Source organism: Python bivittatus, unplaced genomic scaffold (assembly GCF_059951505.1).
Source record: "Python bivittatus isolate LINGU-HERP-01145 unplaced genomic scaffold, Pbiv_v1 ctg000020_np1212, whole genome shotgun sequence".
Classification (NCBI taxonomy): Eukaryota; Metazoa; Chordata; class Lepidosauria; order Squamata; family Pythonidae; genus Python; species Python bivittatus.
Window position 1 is genome coordinate 76,649,436 of NW_028277030.1, and position 22,022 is coordinate 76,671,457.

The 22,022-nt window shown below is 35.9% G+C and overlaps 1 protein-coding gene across 2 annotated transcripts in view; it reads left to right on the top strand.

The window, feature by feature from the left end:
- Positions 1–22,022, top strand: part of UST (uronyl 2-sulfotransferase) — a 123,290-nt gene that overhangs the window by 27,570 nt on the left and 73,698 nt on the right. For both annotated transcript variants that reach the window (XM_088141837.1, XM_088141843.1), the window contains exon 2: positions 15,523–15,566. In XM_088141837.1, the coding sequence (XP_087997963.1) occupies positions 15,523–15,566 (44 nt within the window). The remainder of the gene's footprint in view (positions 1–15,522; positions 15,567–22,022) is intronic.

Here is a 22,022-nt window from a genome sequence, read left to right on the forward strand (position 1 = left end):
TTCTATGGAAGGGACATCCTTCCTTTTTCTTCTTTCATCTTTTTAAAAGAGACCTTTTACAGGAATCCAACAAACTGAGCTAGTAAAGCCAGTAGCTCTGGGGCCCAACAAAGAATTATCATGGTTTTATCCTGATAGGTTAATACAATTGTTAGCAAAACTGGTATTAATACATCAGACTTAGAACAGTTACAGATTTTTAATTAGTATCTAATGAAAAAACTGTATAGAAAATTAGGTCTGTCTTCTTTTTTTCTCATTTCAAGAAGGCATTCATTGACCTAGCCCCATATTCTACATTTGGGAATGATTACCAGAAGAATTACCCTGGAAGATTTGGACTCAGCTGTTTGAATCTTGGAAAATAAGTTGGGGGAATAACTTATAACATCAAAGAACATTTCCTTCCTCTTGGCTACTTCTGTGGCTTTGTTCTATTTCAAGTTCTATTTCAGTAGCAGTTTCACACTGAGTTTGAGGCAATTTGTATTGGTGACTATTTGAGCATTGCTAATTTAATTAGTAAAAATTGCAAAGTCATAAGTAGCACATATGCAAAGCCATGATATAATAATCAATGAATTTTCTGGCAACTTAAATCAAAAATAAAAATTTTATTGCTCAGCAGTCACTATCAAAAAAGGACTGAAGTAGCCATCCAATGCTTTAACAGCTTTAAGGATTCTTATACCTTTCAGTGATGAGGGAAGAAGATAGATGATTAAAGAGACTTGATCCTCGAGACTCAAGCTTAGCTGTTTTATGAGGTGATAAAATTCAGAAATAAAGCTTTCTTTGGTTCCAAGAATTTGAATCATGCTGCAGTTAGTGGCGCAAGGTTAACAAAGGAAGGAGGAGAAAAATAACCAGAATTGACCACGAATTCTTAAGCTGTAAGTCAGCCTGACAGGAGAGGCTGATCAGGTCAAAGGAATGGAAACCACCTTACAAGCAGAAGCTGAAGCTGGTCCTAATACCTCATTGCCATTTATTTAAAGATTTTCTGCTTTTTTAAGGTGAGGGTTTCCTCAGATTGAATTTGATTCCTGAGGATCTTAGGGACATGTCTGTGTGTGTGTGTGTGGTTTTTTTTTTTTTTTGTGGCAACAACATGGTAATTCCCATTACTTTCTTCTGGAATATTTTGATTTCTACTATCTTAGGGTTTCCTGGTTGTTTCCCATCAAGTACTAAGCAAGTCCGAGCCTACTAAGCTTTTTCAAGCTCAGCTAGCCACATGCTATGACACTCAATTCAGGGGTTGATAAATTTTATCAAGAGCTTAACTGCCAAAAAAATCTTTGCTCTCTTTATCTCCTTTCCTTTCCTTTATCTCCTTTTGGTCCCTTCCATGTCCACCCCTTTTCTGTTACTTTCTCAATGGGAAAAACAGATGAATACCACAGAATGCAACTGTGATATAGATTACTGGTTCTGCAGTTTTAAAATGCTGGGTTCTTTATTATATAAGCCATTGTCACATTTCTGGATGTTCAGGTTTTTCTGAATTCTTCAGCCTTGCTAAGAAATTGCAGAGGCTTGCCTCTCCACCTCCACCCCCCCTTCCCCTTGTGACTCTAAACTAACCTCTAATCTTGCTTTATCTGCATTAAACACCAATTAGCTGAGCATGGATCAAAGTCTTTCTTAAGACTGAAAGCCTTTAATATCAATAGATTACAAACATTTTACTCTGATATTTTTTGGATTTTTATTTATTTTGATTTTGGTCGCGACCTGAATCAAATTTTCCCATAAGGTTCAATGTAAATACGGTTAATCCGTTCTGAACCATATGTATTTTTTTTTAAACCACAAAAATATGACACAAAGTACAGTACAGTACAGTATGAAGAGAGAACACTAACCTTGCCTGAGGCGTGGAGGACAGGAAGGCGGGTGGGGAGGCGGTTATTGTTTGGAGGGAGAATCCCCCTCCCTACAGGAAGCCACGACCACGTGTCACAGCAGGGAAAATGGCCACGGATCCTGTTCGTCACCCGATGCGGAGTTCACGAACAGAAGCAAAATTTTGCGAACGGTGCTGTTCGTGACCTGAATTGGTCGTGAACAGAAGCGTTCGTGACCCGAGGTACCTACCACTGTATAGTGGAATAAGACATTTAGTACTGATAAAAATACAAACAATGTCTCCAACATTAGTCTGTCATAGAATACTATGGGAAGACTGTGAGCAGGATCTGGACTCAGATAGCTGAAGTGGCATGAAATTTATAAGTCTTGTGTTAGCACAAAAGGCAACAAACTTCTGATACCTAAATAAATAAATAAATAAATTCCTTGAGACAAATTTGTTACATCTTGCTGCAATCAGTTCAGCTCTCGACTGTTTCTTATCATGCTTACATCTTTCCAGCAGTCTCGTTTCCTCTTTCTTCCAGCTGTTCTTGCCCCTTTGTCCTCTCAGATTCTCCCAGATATCATTCTCCTCTTTGTCACAAGACAAAGATTTTTGCCAGTAAGGGCCTAGGCATGGTTATTGGCTGTCTGGTTGAATGTGGGGGAGGGAAGAGCTTGTCCGTTCATCACAGTAATAAAGCCATCGTAAGAAAACATTCAAAACATGTGATATCTTTTGGTATTCCAGCCTTTTTTATGGCAGTATTTAGAAATTGGATTGTTGTCTTTACCTTGCTCAAATCCAGAAGAGGATTGTGGCTGTGAAAAATTGCTAGACAACCAGCACAATTCATTGAAGGTCAGAAAGCCTTTCAAAAACATTCATTGTTCCTTGAAATTTGATTTTTTTGCAGAAAACTGGCAGAATACTCTATAGACAGTGCTCATTAAAATGTCAGTGTCTCTTATCAGCTTATCATACTCTTTCTATGCAGTCTTTGTGACATACAGTACAGTACTGCTGGACTAAATGTGGAATACCAGTCATGTTTCAGCTGTGCTGCTACGCCATTGCTTCACCATTCTGTCTGTCCCCCATCACATAGGTACCATCAGATGTGAACATCGCTATTTTCATTAAATTAAGCTTCTACTTTTTATAAAGCATTTTGGTTACAGAGGCCATTGCAACAGCATCACAGAGTTGCAGTTGTAATATTCCATCAAATGGAAACTGTGGGTCTAAATTCAAAGTAGAATAATAGATATTTGTTGATGAATGCATCTGTACTGCCATTAAGAGCTAAAGTATGAAACACTACCAATGTCATTTCATGCGTGATAATATTTTGTACAATGCTGTTGATAATTTCTCAAAAGCATAATTCTTTCCCAGATCTCTAGTATGCATATATGCTTTTGCATGTGGTCATCAATACCCTGAATGGAAAGCTTTAATAAGAAAAAGAAAAAAAATGAACTAAGGTGAAGTTATTAACATTTCTGAGCAATATTTTATTATTGCTGTGCGCATTAGATCCACAATCGGTGTCAGCAGACACATATGCACAGCTTAGAGGGAACACATTGTTCTGGAGTTGAATTAAAGGCAATGTTTGCAAAAAAAGAGAGAGAGAGAAAGAGACAGAAAGCAAATTGTTCACAACATGCTATCAACTGTTTTGGCTCCCTCCGTCCAAGGGAATAAAGGTGAAGGAAATGTCATACAGGCATTCCTACGGTTTTAAAAATGTAGATGGAAGGGTACTAGTGTAAAGAATTAAAATGAGGATTTTTGCAGACAATAAGATCTGTCAGAACATGTAAGTGGTATTTATTTACTTGATTTATACCCCAACTTTCTGCTCTGTGGGAGTACGCATGGTGACTAACAAAAATTAAGACCAAAAACAAACAAAAAATTAAAAGTTAAAGCTGCTAGTTGAAATTAGCAATAATCTGATACTCAAATCATTTAACAATTAAAAGCCTGGTGAAAATGATGTCTCTTTACAGATTTCCTAAATACTAAGAAAATGGGAGTTTGAACCAATTCCCGAGAGTTTACTATATTCATAAAAATGTGGTATAGGAGACAGTAATAAGCAAAAATGGTGTTGCTAGAAATAATAATAAAACATTGGCAAAATAGAGAAACTATTATTAATAATAATATTATATCATCACATATTACCAGTCATATTTTTTCTATTTTTTTTCCCAACTTGTTGGCAGTTGAAAAATTCCATAATAACAAACAGTATGAGTATAATAAATGAACAGTGTCTTTTAAGGAAATGTTTAAGCATATTCTTTACTCCTTTGTTGAAGCCCATAATCCTAAAAATTAAGTAATTTTTTCCTTGTAGTTCGTAAAATAATGCAAGAAGCTGGGAAAACCTGTGAATCCCATTGTTGCATAGTTTAGGCCGTTTTCCCTCGCCTAATCTATCACACCATATGTAATAATACAGAATACATTGAAATCTCAGGATAATGTCAATAACCCTATCAAAATTTTGTCTGCTCATTGTGTTTTGGTATACAACTCCTTTTTTTCTTCAGAGTTCTAGTACATTTTTGTCTTTTTCTGTATCTTAAAAATAAAAAAACTCCATCTTCTATTTATTACTCCATTTATATCCCTCTTTTTTCTTGGGACCTCAAGAGAACTTCATAAGGATCTCTGTGTATTTTTTTCCCATAGTAAGAGCTTTATGTGCTGGCAGGAAAGAGCCAATCTGCTCCAGGATAAAATGGAGACTTGAACCTTGGTAAATCAAACACCTTAACTACTGCACTACACTAGCACCCAGAGATGAAAACTAATACCACAGAAGTAGTCTAATGGCCACTTGCATGTTTTCCTCTGCCTGCATCTTTATTTCTTCATAGATAAAATATGCAAATATGAGAATGCAATGAAATGTAATAGCCATGACTGAGGCTCCAGCAGAATGAAGAACCTGAGGTGACAAGCTTGATGTATTCAGAATCATTGGATTGGAACGTTTCCTCTATTTGTAACAGACATTTCAATATGTTTTCTCCTTTTGGTTCCCTTCAGTTTTTAATTCTTCTGTGTGGGTATCGAGGTTTTTTCCTACAATGTGAGCCATAGAAATAACTTCTATAATTCCTGCATTCTAGGTGCATTGTGATGATGAAAACCTGAGCTTCAGCTCCTATGGTAGAGATGTCTAAACCAGGGGTCCACAAACTCTTCAGCTCATTGACCCCTTCATGAAGTTTCGGATTGTTCATCGACCCCCATACATTTGTCATATGAAAATAATTTAATAAATACTACTTTAACTAATAGTACTATGAATAATATAACAACAACAACAATAGTTAGTCCAATTGACCCTTGGGGGTTGATATTGACCACTTTGGAGAACCCTGGTCTAAACAGATATTTCTGTAGGTTGGAAGAGTTTGTTTTCAAAGGACACAGTCAGTTACATAGTTTGTCTGTAGTGAAAAACAGCTAGAGATTTCCTGATGTAGACTGCAGGGATGAATACTTCTGTGGTTCTACAAACTAAACAAAAACAGGAAAAAGACCAGAAAAAAATAGCCTGCTAAGTAATTATTGCTTGCCTCTGAACTGTCCAGGCTGGTCTGAGCACTTCCAAATTCCCAGAATAACAAAAGGAACCACATTTCAGTGGATCTGAATGTCACTAGAGATGTTTAATCTCTCTGTGAAAATTTGTTCTCCAAATCACTATCCAAATGTAAAAGAAAGCAGGTGTGGGTTGAAGCATCAATACATTTTGTCATATGTTTTCATGTAAGAGATCTTGAGCTGTAATATATACCATGTTTTAACTAACTTTTTATCAGTAGGTAAATAGATTGGTACTGTCTGCAACTTAGGCATATGTCTGTTATTTTACAGTCATCCAAACTGCCTTTTTAGTTATATTATCACAATTACTGTAATTGGCAAATTTCTGAGAAGATAAGCCTTGCCTAAATCAAAGTGTTATCTGCTTCCCAGTTTTACAGTGTAATGGAGATAATTCAGTCCACTGTAAGCATAACTACATATTTCAAATACTCACTTCCTTCATGACAGAAATCAACACATTCTGTCACCTCAAGCTAAGTATGGGTTTTGGAAGGAGGTGGCTTGCTTACCAGAAACACTGTGGTTTTTAATTATTAGTGCTGCAGTACTACTCACTATAGAGGCAACTGTCCATGCGTAGCATATTCAGAATTGCCATGCGTGTAACAAGTTCATTACAGTGTTCCAAATGCATACAACATCGTGTGTCAGGCTTCTGCAGAAGTTGGTGTCTTGACAGTAAGGATTGGGGTTTTTTTCTGCTGGTTCCTTCTTTTCCATTCCAGATGAATCCTAAATGTAGCAAGAAAAATCCATTTCATGCTCCTGCAGATGTCCATGAGACTGTAATTGACATTTTATGCTGTGCAGGCATGTACAGAAGACACTGCCAAGAGATCTTATGGGTTTTTAGAGACTAGGTTATTGTAAGTGCTAATGAGTTATCAATTTAAAGTTTCTCTGGAGAAACATGTGTTTTCTACAGAAGCTTATTCACATGTTAGGCATGTAAGCAAATATACTTAAAATTTCTTAAACTAGATTAGACAACAGTTTGAACTTTTGAAGAAATGTGAAAGAGAGAAGCAACTACAATAATTTCTTTCACAAATGGTTAGCATCTTTTTGTATTGCTAACACTTGTTTCAACTTGGCAGAAAAAGTGGAACCTTTAAAATTACATAATAATGAATCATATTTGATTAGTTCTCTCATGAGAGCCAGTTTGGTGTAGTGGTTAAGGTGTTGGCCTATAAACCAGGAGACTGTGAGATCTAGTCCTCCTTTAGGCATGAAAGTTGGCTAGGTGACTTTGAACTACTCACTCTCTCAGCCCAACCTACCTCTGAGGGTTGTTTTTGTGAGGAAAATAGGCAGGAGTATTAGGTATGTATGTCACCTTGAGCTGACCAAATATAAAAGTGGGATGTTGTTGTTATTTAAATATTTCTGGGTTCAGAAACATTTTACCTTTTCGGTTATAAATTTACAGTTTCTCTTCCATGATTGGGAATTTCAGGTGCTAAAAGACAGAGAATTAATTATAATGATGGCATAGGCATTGTTGAGGATTCTAAGAGTTACAATTCATATATCTGAGAGTGCCCAGATTGGGGAAAGCTATACTAAGCCAAAATCAAACAAAACATACCTCATGCTAAGCTTTAATAGTTTATGACAATTCTCCAGGAATTAGGTTTAGTACATTAATTCTTTAAAATATACCAGTATTTTCTCAGGCCAAAATCCTGACTGGATTTTTGTCTCTTCCAGTAGAGTAGGTATAATTGGCATTTTTGCATGCCTTTGAATTTGATTCACTGTACAACACATGCTGAGCTCAACTGTGTAAACCGATATTTCACAACAATACCATTTTGCAAAGTTTAGTTTTACAATATTATGTATTATGTAAAATTTAGTTACTGAGCATGTAAATATTGTATTTAACATCTGCATATTACCATGTGAAGTTGCAATTCCGGAAGAGTGAACAAGCATGTGTGAGTTAACATCCTCTTATTGTTGCAATCCTGAAAGTGTACCTGTAGTATAAAAATTATGCTTTTATTGGTCCCTAAGATATTGTATCTATGGAATATGTGACACTCCTTGTACCAGGAAAGAGCTGCAAAACTTTTCCATGGCTGCAACTAAAGATGTAAGCTTATTTTCTTTGAAAGAATAGGAGATAGATCTGTAGCTTAAAATCTGCAGCAAAAGACTTCAGTAATTGGAAGTTGTCAAATAAGTGAGCAGAACTGTACAGTATGTGTTTATTTAGTTGCCTGCCAAATTTTTGAAAGGATCTGCTAAAGGATAGTGGCCTCTGCACCCTTCGTGTGTCTGATGCCTTTGTCAGCAGGTTAACTTCTTTTTGGCGTGCATCACGTATAACATAGTTGGAATTGAACTGGAACCGGACCATTTCCTTTGTGATTCTGAGCACATCCCATGCTTTTCACAGCTATGTAAAAGCAACAGAAATCTCCTCTGTAGAGATTACTGTCACTATCACTTTTCAAGATTTCTTCCTCTCCTCTCTTTCCCTCCTTTCCTTTCCTCACTGGCATCTGCAGGAATATATTTTCATAAGGTAGCATTCATTACTTGATGTCTTCAAAGCTGATTCCAGTATAGTTGTGGGGAGGGGGCTGTTGCAGGAAAATCCATATTTTATATTTGTTTCCTTTATAGAAGATAATGCCATAAAGCTTTAACTTTGTGGAGACATTTCTAAGGGAGAAAAAAAAGTTTAGCTAGCCATTTAATATATTTTGGACATACCAAATAAGAAAAAAGAGCTTGCTATGCCTACTTTAAAATTTGGCTTCCTCAATTGAAAAATATTTTTATATTTAAAGTACTTGAACAGAATCCCTGCTGTTCTCATCAGAGTATATTAGTTCATGGGAGGACACACCCATAATGAGTAAATCAGTGCTTTTTAAGAGAAGTCTAAATGAATATATCTCCATTCTACTCGTTCTTTTTTGTTGTTGTTTTTCTAGTGTTATATACCTTAAAACTGAGGAATGAAGGTAGAGAACTCTCCCACAAACACGGGTAGCATATAAAGGGTGCTTCCAAATTGAATGAACTTCTTTATATTATGGTTGTAAGTGAGATCAAATAGTTAAGTGGGAATAGAATTGTATGAAGAAAAGCAGACAGAACTTTTGGTGTCAGATCTATACAGCCAGATGATTAGTAGATTCCAAATGGATGAAAACAACATTTGGTGTCTAATAACACATTAAAGTATATTAACAGAATTAAATGGCTTTACAGCAAAATATACTGAAATTGAAACTTCAGGATCTGGAAACTATTGCACACATAGCAGTAAAAATGAAGAAATGGAAATAAGCAGCAGTTGCAATTTAAAGCAAGAGAAGCTTTCCCTTTAGCGAGATTAAGGGTTAATTCTTCTGTTTCAGATTTATGTTGAATACTAGTTAATTTTTCTCCTGGTAATTAAGTAAGCGGTCTGAGGTAAGTCTTGGTGCCACAAAGAACTCCAATCTTGTTAGTCATGCTAGTTGGCAAGAGTGGCAGTTTCCTGGTGATAATATATTGTTAACAATACATGGTGGGTTAACTATTGAGTGAGAATGTGGAGTATCCCAAATAAAGTAGCTTTCCCTGGGCAGATTCCAAATAAACAACAGCTCATAAACAATGCATATGTCATACTATATATTATGCAGAAAAGGTCCTAAATCTTATTTAAAATGTTGGGTATACTAATGTGCTAAAATTGCATTGTAGGTTTTTAAAGATGCTAAACAATCTTATTGTTAATTAACTGAATGTTGGCACAGGTAGGCATCTGTTTGATAAGAGTTAAAATTGCATTTTTTAAAAAGGCTTCTATTATAATGGTCAGCTGCAAAAAATTAAGCGCTGAATTCAAGGGCAGCACACACATTTGGCAAGCAGAGTATATAAAAAAGCATCTTAGAGATATCTATGATGTGAAGCTTGTTTAATCCATTTATACATCCTCTGTTATTTATGGGGCTAAAATCAGGAATCTGTAAGAAAGCAAAATGAAGGCTGTAAGTAATGGTTTCCATAAATAAGTTTAGAACTTTGTAGGGGTGAAATTAAGCTAGGAAATCAAGGAATTCTTCTAGGATAAAATTATATGCTCTTGTCTATTGGATCTTCATGGTTTTTCTCATTTCAGGAGTAAGTGACATTGTTGTATTTGATGACTTTTTACTCCTGTTGCTATTTAATTATTTTTCTGGCATTTTAAATGGAAATAATATTTTTAGCTCAAATGCAACATTTCTCCAAATATATCAAATCTTTTTGTGTGTGTTTTGGCTCAACTGCTAATTTAGAAAAGAATCTTCACTGGCAGATTGTGTTGGAATTTGGTTGTGTAACCATGACCTAGCAGCAGTTTGTGCATAAAAAGTCATCTGTATGAAGAATTATTTTTTGCTTTGTTTACCTTCTTAGCAATTAAGACTTTCAGAAATTCAAAGAAAGCAAAAAGTGTTACTTTCTTCTCACCCGGAAAACAATACTGAAATATGGAATAGTTGAAGACAATGTGAATACAGTGAGAAAAGATAAAAATGCTAGGAAGGCAATCAGCAGTCATCAAAATAAAGGCAAAATGAGACTGAATCCATTTAGAAGATCTGATTTTTAATACCTGGTGTAAATTACCTTCCCCACTGCATTTTCCTAAAGTACATTCAGTGTTACTCATTGTCTGAGGAGTAAAAATGTATGAAGATATGGTAGGAACTGAAGCAAGTAATAGAGAGACAATAAAAGAAATTGTAGAAAACAATTCACCAGATAGGTTTTTTAAAATGGGAAGTGGATCTGTGGGTTGTCAGTTCTGTTACACCAACACATTTATTCATTTTGTCCACCCAGTGTGCAAGGATGGGGAAGTTTAAATCTTTCTTACCTGTGTGCTAAACCATACTTGTCTTCCCCATCTGACTGCCTCTGACAAGACCAGGAGGGAAAGTTGTGCATTGGGCAGACATGCTACTCTGTGTTGTTTATTCTTATTTTTGAATTGGATATCACGCAGCTTGCTCCTCAACTATATGGCAGACTGTATGCTGCTTGGGAATTCTGGGAGTTGAAGTCCACATATCTTAAAGTTGCCAAAGTTGAGAAACACTGGTATAGAATATTAATATAATTGGACATACATTTTTTCATTATTTTTTATTTCTATACTCCCAGCCTATGTATTAACATTTTGTCAGGTTGCTGTTTTACTACTCTGAATGTTGCAAATGCTTGGCTAAAATATAACTGTGCAAATATAGTACAGTATTATGCTTTCAAGCTTCTAAATATAGTGTTGCAAGGAGCTAAATATAGCTTAATATCGAAGATAGAAGGCCAAGGAAATTTGAAGTGTATTCCTATTCATCCCTTTTTTCCCCTTTGTTGGATATCCTCTTATCTTATGAATGTAGTGTTTCATAACAACTGACCCACAACTGATCTTGTAAGGAGCACCTTTGTGTGTATAATGTATGGAAAGGGTATATGTGCATTTCAGTTCTGGATTATTGATTATTTGCATTCCTCTTTATTTTTTTTATACAAGATTTGTATAGAGTTGAATATTTGAATAGAGAGAACACTGCACAAAAAACCAAGTATACCAGCTTATATTATCTTTAAAGTCTGCATATAGTAATAGGTAGTTATGTTAGTACATGATTTACATAACCAATAATGTATTTCTTTAGACTAAAGAAGGATTTTTTTGTTTTAACATGAAATAAAGAATACTTGTCACAAAATAAAAGAATGTTAGGAACATTCTTTTTAAATCAATAGCTTTCTGTTGAGTGTCTTAATTACAGAGAGGATTCTTCAAACAGGCTTCTCATTGTTAAGAAAAACTGGTGTGTACTAACAGCTGGATATTAGAGTAAATTAGGCACTTGCTAGTGATGGAAAGAGAAGCTATTAACATAAATTTAGCCTGGCTATTAAGAGTTCTTGTATTCATTTATCTGGTCATTTAGCGCCATAAATTAAAACCATACTCCTTTACAAAATGTATTTAGGCTATTAGATAACATTTCTATATATCAGTTAGAAATGCAGAACTAAAATAGAATTCATTGCATATTCAGTTTTTGATTTATCTGTCTTCATGATTAACTGAAAGGAAATGTTCTCTTGTGATAAAGCTGTTGATAGAGATCTGTGAATCATTTAAATTTAGCCCCAGAAATTAATCTGGCCTTCATATGTTCAGAATGAAAGTTGGATCTATTTGATACAGATTCTATTACATGAATGAAATGGAGAAGACAATGTAGCTAGCAAGGGTTCTAAAGAATAAGAAAAGCTCTGCAAGACTGTTCTTTGACTAAATTGTGCTATCATTGTTCTTTGATGACCATGGAACATAGGGTTAAGCTATAATCCCAGTGATCCTAGGTAACTTCTCCTCTAGTTTTCTGTGCTGTCCAAACATTTTATTTTACATTTTATTTTATAATAACAAAGAAAAAAAGGAACAAAATACAAAGATACATACATTATCAAAATAAAAAACAATTATGTAACAAGTGCTTAAAAAGTGGGAAAAATGCAACAGAAAAAACGTATAAAACTATATAAAGTATAATATGTCATTTATATATATTTATCTAATGCAAATAGTATGTGTGTGCGTGTTTGTGTGTATATATATATATATTTCTAGTAGAATTATATAACTGTCATGCTTTTTCCTAACCTACTGTATTTTGTATAAATGAGCCCCATATTTCATTACACTTGCCCATACAAAGTCTACGTCTATAGGCAATCCGCTCATAAGCGGCAAGTGCAATCAGGTCTTCAATCCATTGAGTTAATTGGCCATACATTTATCTTTCCAGTGTCGCAATATCGATTTTTTAGCCATAGTAAAGTCATAGAGAATCCATTTACACTCTCCACTTGTCAAATTCCATGTACTAGGTATGTAATTCAAGAGAATATTATCCTCTGAAAATTTTAGCTTTTGTTGCAGAGTCACATTTATGTGGTTCACTACTTTCTCTCGAAACATTGTAAAAACATATGTTTTAAAGAAGCATTATGTTTGTTACATCTCCAACAAAATGCTATCTTAAGCAGTCCTTTTCTATACAAACATAATGGAGTCCAATAAATTCTGAATATTTTTTGTTCTATAAGTTGTAGTTTAAGGTCCATTGACACTCTTACTATAGAAGTTAGGACACCCTCCTATTGTCTAGGTAATATAGAAACCTCTAATTGTTTATTCCATTCATCTTTTAATACCTGCATGCCAAATTTATTTACTGATAACAAATATCAATAAAAATTAATAGGTTTTAAATAATTAAAGTAGGTTTTTTAGTTTTAAAGGATTTAACAAGTTGTTCTAGTATCTCAGGTGCCTCAGAACTTGAAAATGCTCCTGGTCTAAACAATGTTGTTAATGAATTTGTTGTTGTTGTTGTTCAGTCGTTAAGTCGTGTCCGACTCTTCGTGACCCCATGAACCATATTGCGCCAGGCCTTCCGGTCCTTTACTGCCTCCCTGAGTTTGCTCAGTTTCATGCTCATTGCTTCAGTGATGCTATCTAACCATCTCATCCTCTGCCGTCCTCTTCTCCTTTTGCCTTCAATCTTTCTCAGCATCAGGGTCTTCTCCAAAGAGATCTCTCTTCGCATTAGGTGACCAAAGTATCTGAGCTTGAGCTTCATTATCGATCCTTCCAATGAGCAATCAGGGTTGATTTCCTTTAAGACTGACTGGTTTGACCTCCTAGCAGTCCAGGGGACTCTCAAGAGTCTTCTCCAGCACCACAGTTCAAAGGCATCAATTCTTCAGCGCTCAGCCTTCTTTATGGTCCAGCTCTCACAGCCATACATTACTACTGGATTTTGCTGAAGCCTAGCTTGTAGGATTTTGAGCATAACCTTGCTAGCATGTGAAATGAGTGCAATTGTGCGATAGTTTGAGCATTCTTTGGCATTGCCCTTCTTTGGAATTGGAACAGAAACTGACCTTTTCCAATCCCGTGGCCACTGTTGCGTTTTCCAAACTTGCTGGCATATTGAGTGCAGCACTTTAACACCATCGTCTTTTAGTGTTTTAAATAACTCAGCTGGAATACTGTCATCTCCACTAGCTTTGTTGTTAGCAATGCTTCCTAAGGCCCACTTGACTTCACTCTCTAGGATGTCTGGCTCAAGGTCAGTGATCACACCAGCGTGGACATCAGGGACATTAAGATCTTTCTTGTATAGTTCTTCTGTGTATTCTTGCCACCTCTTCTTAATCTCTTCTGCTTCTGTTAGGTCCCTGCCTTTTTTGTCCTTTATCATGCCCATCTTTGCACTAAATGTTCCTTTCATATCTCCAATTTTCTTGAAGAGATCTCTAGTCTTCCCCATTCTATTGTTTTCCTCGATTTCTTTGCATTGTTCATTTAAGAAGGCCTTCTTATCTCTCCTTGCTATTCTCTGGAAATCTGCATTCAGTTGCTTATATCTTTCCCTTTCACCCTTGCTTTTCACATTCCTTCTTTCCACAGCTATTTGTAAAGCCTCATCAGACAGCCATTTTGCTTTCTTGCATTTCTTTTTCTTTGGGATGGTTTTAGTTGCTGCCTCCTGTACAATGTTACGGACCTCCGTCCATAGTTCTTCAGGCACTCTGTCTACCAAATCTAATCCTCTAAATCTATTCATCACCTTCACTGTGTACTCACAAGGAATATAATGTTAATGAATATTGTAGCTCTAAATATTGCCATTGGGTTACATCTGGTAGTGTCAGGTTCAGCCCAAGAACAACGAGGCAATCCAGTACAGTTCAGTTCCTTTATTAGCTCGCACATAATAGACTGAATCTCGCCAGACTAAACCTATGCTAAAGCAAGTAGTGGATATACCCCGTGAGACTCTAGGGAGGGGCCAGCCTCATCCTCTTCGTCTTCCCACACTCTTGTTGCGGGCTGAAGAGGTGCTTGTTCTGGAATGCCTTTCCACCCTCCTGACAACCTTGAACTTCCATTCCAGAATCTTCCCTGCTCATGCCATCATTACAGGTAGATGATACTTATCTTTTAACACAGCATGTGTTAAAAATTCATCATCTGTCAATTGATCCAAACTCAATATCCCTGCTTCCATCCAATTTTTCCATATCACCATCTTTTTCCCAATTTCTAAAGTTTTTAATGTTTTAAAGCAAAGTTTTAAAAAATGGATTGCAGTATAGAACATAATCTTAGCCATCAAAATCTTTTCTACCCTAGTGCTTAAAATCAAATGTACACTGGAGAAATGTAAAAGCAAAGTAGAAGGCAGGAACTATTCTAGATTTTTCTTAGACATATGCAAAATGTTTCACATCTGAAACATAGCACTAAATCACCTATTCTGACCACACCAAAAATGTTCCAACACTGTTTGAATCTCACTGGAAGTGTTCTGATCTGCTGGAAGTCAGAATGCTTCAGGTGAAATTGGAACGGCCCATCTTGATCTCAAAACAAGGTATTTTGAGCTCAAAACATTTTAAACTTGAAATATTATGGATGCTCTCTCCTAGGAACTTGCGTGAAGAGAGTGCTTCCATCCACCAGTTGACTTCTAAGCAAACTGAAGATTGATTACAACTTACCAGGCCTATGAAAATAATTCAAAAGAGGTGTTTCACAACAGTGTTAGTGTGGAGCAAAGAATCTCCTTCAGGTGTTAAAGTAGCTATGGTTTTCCTCACCTATCTGCACTTCTGTGTGAACAGAGGTTGCAATGGAAGTAGTTCTTGTGGGAGTTATACCAGTGATTGTCCATGCCTGCACAGAAAACCAGGGAAAGCCTCTGAAAGAATTATGCAAGTTTTCTAAAGGACATGGTTATTTTAATGCTCGAAGGAGAGTTAGACTTCCTTCTAATGCTTTATGCAATCATAATGAATACTTTTTATAAAAGGCATTCGACACTGTATTCATATAAAACCTTATTAAGTATAGTAGTTGGTTATGTTTGCAGCTTGCTTAAATTTGTTACATTAAAGTATTTAATGCTCTATCTCTCTTTGTTTGTTTCTAGGAAATTCCACTTACTTAGATGATCATGGGCCACCCCCTCGTAAGGTGAGATGCTTTGTACATTACGTTACATTCAGTCAAGTTCTGTTCCTGCTATTCCATTCTCTTGCTACTGTAGTTTACAAATGATATATCATGGTAAGTAATGGCCTTGTTTCTTTCCCATCAGAAAGGCAGAGCATAAACAATTGTTCTAGCATGGCACTGGGAGTAAAATCGGAGTTGGGAGTTTTCACATTAACAAATATATTTGGAAAATTGCAAACAATTTTGAAAATTGGCTTTGGGGTTGCCATAATCCCTTGCCTTTCTATTTTTACTTTTTAGAATTTATCAAGAATGGGGGAAGAATAGGAGAGATTTCCCATAAATGGGGGATTTAAGCTTAATTAACTTCCCCACTTTTGGTATTCCCTCCCAGAATGAACAACTGAACTAGTTGTATTTATGATTACTTTCAGGTTTGTATTCCTCTTGACTTTTAATAGTTTTTGATTTGAAACAGGCATTCTACTTTGTTCAGCACGCCCCATTGTGGCGCCTTCCAAAAGCTTTGGACTGCGGCTCTCTTCTTTCTTGTTTGTTGGCCTTCCTGATTGGTGATGATTGCAATTTTAGTCCATATGAATCACATTATCTTGACTTTAATTATATTATTTAATTCTATCTTTTTTTTTTTTTTGGCATTATGATACTGGAGATCCTTGTTAGGACAAAAATGCAATCCTTGTTAGGACAAAAATGCAATATAAAAATATATGCATAGGGTTATTTTCATACAATGGCAAGTAGTTTAAAAATATTTTGAGTGTAGTTAAATCAATTGTGTTTTATGCCAGCCTTAGTGTTATCTATAAGCATTAAGATTTCTGCTTTATTTTTAAAGGATTGATGATGTATACACCAAGAAGTATTTTGAATAACTGTATTATTTGTCTGTCCTTAAAGTACTTATTAATTTGAAAAGATACCGTTTATTTTCTATTTAATAAGTGCTGTGACATCATTGCAATAAAAATGGGACAGATGTGGCTATTCAGTTTTAACTAGCACAATTATTCATGTCTGCTCTAGTGCTCAGAGTTTGTTTGTGCCAATAGAGGAAATGTCATAAATCAAAGAACAATAATTAGAAATCTTACATGAGTTCTAAATAATAATAACATATAAAAGTTTCCACTGTTAGTCTCATTTTATATTCTTTTTCTCAGTTTGTAGCAGTGTAAAAATTGAGTTAAGTCTCCCTTTAGACTGTCTCAGCTCTAGGTAACTACACAACTATGTAGTTTTCTTGGCACCAATAAGGAAGTGGTTGGGGATTTTGGAGACTGGTGGAAACCAAGGAAACGTGAACCTTTCTGATCTCAGAATTAACCTGTTAGTACTAAAACCTGGTTATTCAAAATATCTGGTGAGGCGATTACCCTGTGATTTTTATTATTTTTAAAATTTTGGAGAACTATATCCAGAAAGTCAAGATAAGAATGTGTTAATAAATGAAGAATAAACTAGCAGATCCGTTAAAGAAATTTGGCTTCTTGCTACCATTTTCCTTAATTGTGTTTACCTTCCTCATTTTTTCCATTTAATTACAACTCACATTACAGTCCTGATCATATATTTTCTTCTATTTTATTTTATGAATGGTTGTCCTTTATTTTCTCTCTGCTGATTTCATAAGTTTTGATTATATCTATACACAGTATGGGTATATGTATCTTCAGAAATAGGTGCTATAAAGAGGCTATGCTACCTAGAGTCAGTATCCAGATCTTACTCTTTCTGGGTACATATGCATTAGCCATTGGAATATAGAAGTAAATGCAGATTACATGCAATATTGATTTTTTTAAAAATAAGAAATAATGGAATTTTCTTTATATTACCAAAATAGGTATTCTGCATACCATAATAGGAATGCCGTGTGATTTGCAACTACTAAACTTAGACTGAACACCTGGGAATGCTAGAGAGGAAAGAAGCTCTTTTTCCAGACATTTCCTTTTTAATCCTTTAGTCCAGGGGTTCTCAAAGTATGGCCCGCAGGCCAGATACGGCCCGCCAGGGTCATTTATCCGGCCCGCCCGCCTGATTGCCGCCGCTGCTGTCTGTCAGAAGCGGAAGTGTCGGGGCTATGTCGGGAGCTGCAGGCGATGCACGAGGAGGGAGATCGCAGAGCAGACTATTCTACATGACAGGTATACCGGGTCCAGCAGCTCTCCTCCTCTCCTCAAACTATAGTCCAGCCCCCCAACATTCTGAGGGACCGTGAACTGGCCCCCTGTTTAAAAAGTATGAGGAACCCTACTTTAGTCTATGCAAAAAGTCTAAATTCACTCCAAATTCCAGTTCAAACATATATTAAAGAATCCAGCAGAGAATAATTAAAAGTGGTTATAGTGTAAAGTAAAACAAAACATAAGTTTTATTACTAAGTAAACTTAGCAGATTTGGCTACCTACATTTATGAGAATCTTTCTTATAGAGTGATTCCTTGTGAAACCCCAGCCAGGAGTGGCATTTACTTGCTACCAGCCTTTTGAAGACAAAGCACCAAATTCATCTAGTTGGGTTTTCTAGGGGAGTGCAAGTAGAGTTTATTGAAGGTGTGAGGAGCATTTAGTCTTTTTGGTATGTAGGGTAATTGAATATCTGAGGATAGTAATTTCCAATAGTATTTTCTTATTCTTATCAATAAAGTTGCCAGCAGTATCTAACATTTAAGCAAAATTCAACTTAGTTTGCAAAGTGTACTGTGCCTGAGCTCTCTCTTCTGCTGAGAGACTATGAGAATTCACTTGCATAATTGTTTCCTGTTATTGAATGAGGCTTTCAATTTAACAAAAACAAACCTAATATTGGCTCCTTTTGATCTATTTTTGAAGTTCTGTTTACCCAGCTCCCTTTTCCAAACTATTTCATTTATTTGGTCAGCTCAGGATATGGTCAGTTGAGGTTTTAAATTCAATGTAACTTAAATGATCAACTTTTAATTCACTTTTGAAACTTAAAGTGAGTTGGGTTCTCCTTGCCAAATAGCTCAAATGGCTCATTTGAATTAATTACTAGTCATTGTCCATACTTTTGAGTAAAAATAATCATTTCCTGTGAATATAATGGATTTAAATATCTGTTGTATAAATTTTCAGTTACTGGAATCTGGGGCAGCCCAGTAATTGATTTGTGTATCTTTATTTTAAAATGGGAGCTTTCCCCACCCTCCCAGTTCAGTTGACTGGGGTGAATTAGCGAGGAATATAAAAGTAGGCAAACTTGTGAAAAAATCTGCATCCTTGAGCCCAAGGGAGTTTCATCTGATAAAGCATTTTTATTGCAATGGTAAAGTCTTTTGGGGAAGCAGTTAAATACACAGGCCGGTAAACATCTGTACAAGTTTAGAAATGGGTGAAGAAGCCAAGTCTGGACGGTTATCAAGGCAGTGTGCTCAGTGCAGTGTATTTCTTAATGAACCTGCTTGACCTCAAGTAGCTGACTTAGAGAATTAAGAGACAGAACTTTTTACAGGGTGGGGAAACATAACAATGGGGCCCTAGTCTCATCTATGGATTGTTTCAATATTTGAAATTATCAGTTGGATCAATACTTCACATTCAAAGCAGGAACACTTAATAGTTAATTTAGAATCTCAAGAGTTATTTCAGTATTTTGGTTTTTCCACATACTTTACGGGCTATTGACCAGTGGACAAAAAAAAGTACATCGATGTAAGATAAAGTGAGAAGAAAGTGGGCTCCGATGAACATTCTCCTGGGACCTTGCAGGTTATATAGAAGCCCTGGAGAGAGTATTTTGTAGACGAGACTTTTGAAGATCTCTTCCCAGATGGGAGTTTCTCCTCTCTCTCGTCAAGGAAAATGAGGGTCAACTCTAGAGGATGATAATTTCTGATAACTGTAAATGTTGGAAATCAAACTTCTGTTATGCTGTCCACAACACAATCTCAGTCGTTCTCCCTTCTTGCTTCACCATTAAACATAAGCAAACGCTACACATAGCTCAGAAATTAATTTGTCTTCGTGGTTTGCCCAAATAAATGTGTTGACTCTGTTCAGATTTATTTATTTATCTATCTATCTATCAATCTATCTATCTATTTATTTATTTATTTATATTTTAAGTTTGTCATCGCCCATCTCACTGCAGAGTGACTCTGTGCGGTTTACAGCAAAAATAGAATAAACAATTAAAATAAATATTAATTAATGAATTAAAATATGCTACAATAACAAACTTCCTATATAATACTTCCAAGAGGCTAATGTTAATTAGGCGTTAATAAACTCAGGAAGCATCTTCAAGGCGCCAGCCATCCCCAGGGTCAGTTGTATCTTTTCTCATCCCACACAAGTTGGCAGAGCCAAGTCTTCAATTCCCTCCAGAAAATTGGGAGTGTGTAGCAAAATTGGGAGAAGTAGCAAGCTTGTGCACTTTGGTTTCTTCTTTTGAGTATTTCCTTGCTGCCAGAAGCCTGGTTATCTAGTATGTGGGAAAGGTCTTTTCTAGTGCAGCTTCCATAGTGTACTCCTATGGAGATAGGCTTAGCTCCCACTTCTACAATATTCAGGAAGATGATAAAAACGCATCTCTTCTGCCAATCTTCTACTTGCTAATTTATTTCAGTATTTAATTTTAATTCTGTTTTTTTAGTTTATATTTGTATTTTTACTATCGTAAGCTGCCTTGATTGTTGAAGAAACAGAAAGTTGGGCTGGAAATTAAATAAATAATAAACTTTGCTCCTCCAGCATAGCTCCAAAATCATAAACTCCTGCATAATTTAATATAAGTTCAGCACCTTCATCATTTTTAAAGTATGGATGTTTGAAACAATCCAATTGATTTTTCCCATAGTTTAAGTAGACATTCTTTTTTATATTTGTAGTCACATTTAGACATTTGGGAATTTTGTGCTCTTATCACAAAATGGTTAACTAGGAGGATATTGTCAGTCACATAGAGCCCTCCTCCTAGAAGGCAAGCTGATGTGATTATTCCCTGCACCATCTTACACCAAGATGCATCCTACCATCCCAATTTGTTCTTTCCAATAAAAACATTTCCAGTGTATTTTAGCTACACACCACTTTTATTGGTATTATTTTTAAATGGCTATGTGAACCGAACGGCTTTCTTTGAAGTAAAAATAATATAGAAGTTGGTATTTTATAGCAGTGGTTCTCAACCGGGGCCGTATGGCCCCTGGGGACACTACGATATTTCAAGGGGGCCACAGGTGAAAAACATACAACAAAGAGTCCACAGCACTTACTGAGTGGAGCCACAAAAAAGCAAAGTATATTATATTGCAAATACAGTCTTGTTGATGCCAGAAAATGCACCAGTTACTGTCCCATGTTTGTATCTGGTAATGGGACATGGACAGGGGCCATAGGAGAAAAACAAGTTCAGAAGGAGACCACAGGCAAAAAGTTTTTGAGAAACACAGCTTTATAGGATGCCAGTTTCTTATTTGTTGTTCTTGTTAAAAAAATATCTTTTGAAAATAAAATAAAGTGAGCGTAGAACCTGACAAAGCCCAGGGGATATATATTCATGCATATTGGTATGTATGGGCAACATAATTCATATCTCTGTGGTAAATAGTTAAGATTAACCAGTTTTGTTACGTTTAAATGTAAGGATAAGCAGAAGCAGTCTTATCAAGAAGCACATGATCCTAAATGCAACTCTGTGTTCCTGTTCCTGTTTGGATATAATGTATAGGGTACTTAACAATAAATATATTTAAATTTAATCTGTTTAATTTTGTTCAACCTATTATAAAGTATATATTACTTATATAGCAGCATTTAAACTTAGTTCTTTTCTTGAAAGTTCATACTGTTTATTTTTAAAACATGAAAACTCCTTAAATTAAAATATGCAAAAATGTTTCAACCAGCTGAGATGCTGCAATAAAAGAATAAAGAAGATTCTCCCCCTCTTGTATAGAAAATAAATCTACAACAATCCAGGCAAGATGGTGATACTGTTCAAGAGTGATGCATCTGTCCAGCTAAGTGGTGCCCTACCTGTCCCAGAGGGTCCTCACTTTCTCTAAAGGAACAGGTTCGCAGTTTGAGGGTGCTCCTGGATCATCACTGTCACTAGAAGCCCAGGTGGCCTCAGTGGCACACAATGCCTTTTATCAAGCTTTGCTGATTTATCAACTGTGATCTCATCTGGATAGTGACAGCCTTATGACAGTTATTCATTCTCTGGTGTCTTCTCAGTTGGATTATTGTAATGTATGTGCCTCTGAAAGTGGTTTGGAAACTTCAGTTAGTTTAGAATAGAGCAGCTAGGTTGCTCAATGGGACTGGCCAATATGAACATATTATGCCAGTTTTTTGCTATATATACTGATTGCCAGTCTATTTCCAGATCCAGTTCAAAGTGCAGGTTTTGGCCTTTAAAGCCCTAAGCAGCTTAGGACCAGGTTGCCTAAAGAAGCACCTTTTCCCATATGACCTACCTGGA